The 4487-nt window shown below is 40.8% G+C and overlaps 1 protein-coding gene across 1 annotated transcript in view; it reads left to right on the top strand.

Moving 5' to 3' along the window:
* Positions 1-3786, top strand: part of ANKFN1 (ankyrin repeat and fibronectin type III domain containing 1) — a 318382-nt gene extending 314596 nt beyond the window's left edge. Inside the window, exons 16-17 of the mRNA XM_025362682.1 lie at positions 1785-1935; positions 3496-3786. Of these exons, the coding sequence (XP_025218467.1) occupies positions 1785-1935; positions 3496-3687 (343 nt within the window). The 3' untranslated portion in view covers positions 3688-3786. The remainder of the gene's footprint in view (positions 1-1784; positions 1936-3495) is intronic.
* The last annotated feature ends 701 nt before the right edge of the window (positions 3787-4487 follow it).

The raw sequence follows: 4487 nt of genomic DNA, 5'->3' as shown, positions 1-4487 counted from the left end.
GGAGGAGGAGGAGGAGGAGGAGGAGGAGGAGGAGGAGGAGGAGGAGGGGGAGGAGGGAACTCACTACCATATTCTCTCCTTTCACTTACCAACTACACCTGGATTTTAAGTCTGCCATCTGGTGGTCACTGCCACAATCAACATTCGTTATCGCCTCAGTCCTTCCCAAAAGGTTACATGGTTCATTTGTGGGTTGACTTAGTAATAATTACACTCATCCATTTTCTAGATTTGTGTCTTAAAGGCTTAGACTCCATCTCCTAGTGGTTATACCAGTGAATTTTCCCTTGCCAAGGATCCAGTTTTCGTTTGTACAAAAGATTCCAGTAACCTTTTCTCTGTCAGTTCCATCTCCTTCATCCTTCTAGCAGAAACTGATTAGTGGTAGGTGTTCCACGATAGTCCTACCGGTAATTTATTTTCTACCTTGATTACAAACCCTATTTTAGCCTTGTTGTCCTTTAGGTTTTATGAGTGCATATGCTAGTCACAAAACTCTCATTTTGTTCCGTATCAGTGATGGGAGAAAAAAAAATAGTTCCCAGGCAGGTTCTCAAAGATTTCAATTATTTGTGAAGCCAACAGTATGCCCAGATTGAAGTAGGATTTAATTTTGAGGGTTTTTTTTTTTCTTACTGGGACAAAGGGTAAATTTTCCATAGTCTTGTCCAGTGTGAGACTTGAAATGAAACAGATATCTTGAAAACAAAAACTTTTCTAAGAGGGTAGTTAGTTAAAAGAGAGTGGTTTTTGATGAAAAGCTCATGCCACAATCAATTTGGTGTTCTGACCCACAGATTGGAGCCCAGGCTGGTACAGCCCTTTGGGGAAAGCCTCGGAGAGTTTTCACTAGGGTGGGAACCTATGTCAGCACCTCCTCTCTTTCCATCCCCTGAAAGGAGGGCTTTCCTTTCCTCTCTAGCCTGCTCCTGAGAGCCTACTGCTGCTCCCTGCAGAGTTCCAAGGAGAAACTGGGCCAACTGAATGTGTTTAGAGACTTGTGCTGAAAGACCTGTGGAAACAATGTTACCCAAGAGGCATTTACCTTGATCTTTTCAAGCTCCTTTTGAAGAGCAGTCTTTGGGGGCAAACCAGATGTGCTTTCCTCCCGCTGCCATTCTTTTCCCTTCCCTTCTGTGTGACATTTGGAAAAGTTCATTAGGAAGGATTATAGAGTATGCAGAATAAAGACACAGATGACTGGTTCGTAAGGAGGATAGAAGCAGTGATATGCATCCCTTGGTTCCTTTTATTGGAATTGTCTGGTGTTCCTGTTTGTGATTCTCCTCCAACTTTTGGAAGGGGAGAAAAACCAAAATATCCTCCATGATTACAACAGGCCAGGGTTGAAATGTGCCAAGTGGTTTGTTGCCTGAGTTGGACCAGAGTCCTGTGGTTACTAAACTGCAGAATTAGCCAGCAGATGCCCCTGTGGTAAAATGTAGGATCTTAGAATTTACAGGGGGTCTGCAGAGAAAGAAAAATGAGGACAGTCAGGAAATTATTACAAAATATTTGAGAACCCCAATCTCGAAAACTGATTCATACAAATTAGGCCTGCTGTTCTGAGGTATATGTGGTTTCATAGGTGCACTAAGCTGAAATTAGCAAGAGATCATTTTAAGCTCCATTTGGGTGGCAAAACGTTCAAATTTCATGAATCACACTGAGTTTTCACCACCGAGTATTGGTTATCCAGGTTCTGGATACATACACTAAGAAAGTTCTGAGCCGTGTTCTGAACTTTTGTTGTATTTCTAATTTTAACTTGACTCAACATACAGAGAGGAATGGGAATGGATCCAAAAACTTTCTGGCTCTGAATCTATGGAAAGTGTGGATCATACTTCTGACTGCCCCATGCAATTGTTCTTCTACGAGCTCCAGATGGCAGTGAAAGCTCTCCTTCAGCAGATCAATATACCTCTACACCAGGTACTAGACTTTACCATTTTTATCTTCTTTTTTTATGGCTCATGGAAACTGCATTGTAACATTAAGTCTGGGGTGTGTGTGTGTGTGTGTGTGTGTGTGTGTGTGAATTTTCCTTTACTTAAACACCACTTTGCATGTCCATGCACATTTTGAATTGATGCCCACAGGTAGACACAGGCTGCACTTCTGCTCCTTTCCTCCAGCTCCTCTGTGTTGGACCTTGTCCACGTTTTCTGGACCCCACTGAACTATGGTCTGGTTGGCAAAAAAAAAAAAAAAAATCAATGACTAGTCTACCTTGAAAGCCAACCAGGCTCAGCTTCAAGGCTTCAAGATAGCATAAAGCAAAGAGAACATACAAATAAATAAAGGTGTACTCACATGTACAAATGATTTCTCTAAGAATAGAAGGATGATGGTGCTATAATCTATAGCAATGTCCCAAGGATATGCCATGCTATTTTTTCCCAGAGAACTTTCTGTCAAAATTATTGTCATATCTAAATCAAAATATACAAATCTAACCTCCACTAATAAGCAACTTCAAGAAAAACTGTTGGCATAAAGGAAAATAGTAAAACTTTGTTAGGCTCTGCCCAATAGGTTAACATGAGGTAGCATTATTGAATTTTTTTGAGGGGGGCCTATGTTCATCAATCCTGCCTCCCTCCGCAAAACACACACACACACACACACACACACACACACAGAGTGAACCAAGTTTAGCCTGTTAACTGGGAGACCATTATAGGAGTGACTGGCTCTTTTTAAATACAAGAGAGAACCATGAATTGGCCTCTAACCCATGGAGGCAGAAGGATAAATTCGAGTTCTAAGAATGTCCTTCCATTGGGGTGCTCTTTTGATTTTAAGTCTAAAGCAGCCAACACTAATCAAGACTAAATTGCACAAGATGCTGTAAAGACAATAGGGAAGCAACTGGATTATTCTAAGGGTGGCTGTGTGTTCACTAGGAGAAAAAAAAAGTAAGAGCTCTACTTGTGACAGTAGATACTATTAAAGGGTTTCTTGGACTTAGCAGGTTTGAAGCAGCTCATATTTCATTGGTGACTCTTGGGCTACATATACATGTTGGGAGAAGGCTGCCTAACTGCCTAAGAGTGCATACAACTTTTTTTTTTTTTTTTTTTTTTTTTTTTTTTTTTGGATACTTGTAAAATTTTCTCAGTCCTTGGCCAGAAACTACGTTTTTCCCCCTTAACCAGCTTAAATTGAAACGAGTGGATTTTTAATTCAATCCATTTTTGTTGCTTCATGTAATTATAGTCATCATTTTGAAAAGCCCACAGAATGCAATCATTTTCTGCTTTTATAAGAAGCATAAATGTTGTTTTCAGAGTTTATGTGGAACATTACTGCCTTAAATCTTGATTTTATATAGCATTATTAAATGGGCTGAACCCTAATATTTATGTTGTATAAAAATTCCAAGCTTGAAGTTGTGTAATTTTGTTAGATGTTTTATGCCAGTTTGGTGTTGTTTATGTAAGTGCCATGTTGTAACTCTCCTATTTTTCCTCCGCGCGTGTCCCTCTGCAGGCAAGGAACTTCCGCCTTTACACACAGGAGGTGTTGGAAATGGGTCACAATGTGTCCTTTCTTCTCCTGCTCCCTGCCTCAGACGACGTCTGTACAGCCCCAGGACAGAATAATCCTTACACCCCACACTCAGGGTTTCTTAACCTCCCTCTTCAGATGTTTGAACTTGGTATAGTAGCTTGTTTCACCTAGAAATATTAACCCAGCCTCCTTATAATAAAATCACAAAGTTATATCTGTTCCCCCTTGTCCCAGTGGAGGGTCAATAAATCACATGATGGCTTTGGCAACAACCCTTCCTAGAACTGTGTACAAGTCTGAGAAAAAGCAAAGCTCCAAGACTATGTGCCTGAGCAATAATTATTGAAACCTAGCAAAGGCCCAATGGAGAAGAAGGAATTCTAAACAGAAAGTTCAGTTATCAGGCAGGACTTCTTGCCTCCCTTCTGCTTTCTTAAAACATAAATATAAAAACCGATGTTTTCGTGAAAAGCACTGCCCCTTCTCTCTCTCTCTCTCTCTCCCCTTCCCTCTCTCTCCCCACTTCCTTTCTCTCTCCTTTCTTCCCTTTCTCTCTCACCCTCCCCACACCCCCAACCAAAGAAAAAAATAATAATGAAATTAAAATGTAGAGTGTGTATCACTTTGGAGGCGAAAAAAGCCTATAATTTTAAGTAGCACTGACTTATTAAATAGACTCTAAATTTCTGACAGACCATTTGAGAAATGGACAGGGTCCCCCAGGATGCAATATTGTGATTTTAATGTGGGATTCTGAATGGTGGAAGATCTTGTCTTGACTTTCAAAAATGAATAGCCTGGGCTCCAGTTTCTCTACTTTTGCAGAGACCCCTGCTGCCCACTGAGATTGTGAATAGGGAGGCTTTGTCGCCTTCCCATGCTTCATCGTGAAACAGGCCAGTAAGAGGCAATTAGCAAGAGTTCAGTCAGTTCAAATGAATTGTACCATTTGCAGGAGGGTGAGTGAGTGG

This window comes from Theropithecus gelada, chromosome 16 (genome assembly GCF_003255815.1).
Source record: "Theropithecus gelada isolate Dixy chromosome 16, Tgel_1.0, whole genome shotgun sequence".
NCBI lineage: Eukaryota > Metazoa > Chordata > Mammalia > Primates > Cercopithecidae > Theropithecus > Theropithecus gelada.
Note: the sequence above shows the minus strand (reverse complement) of the source record. Positions and strands in the feature narration are given on the sequence as shown.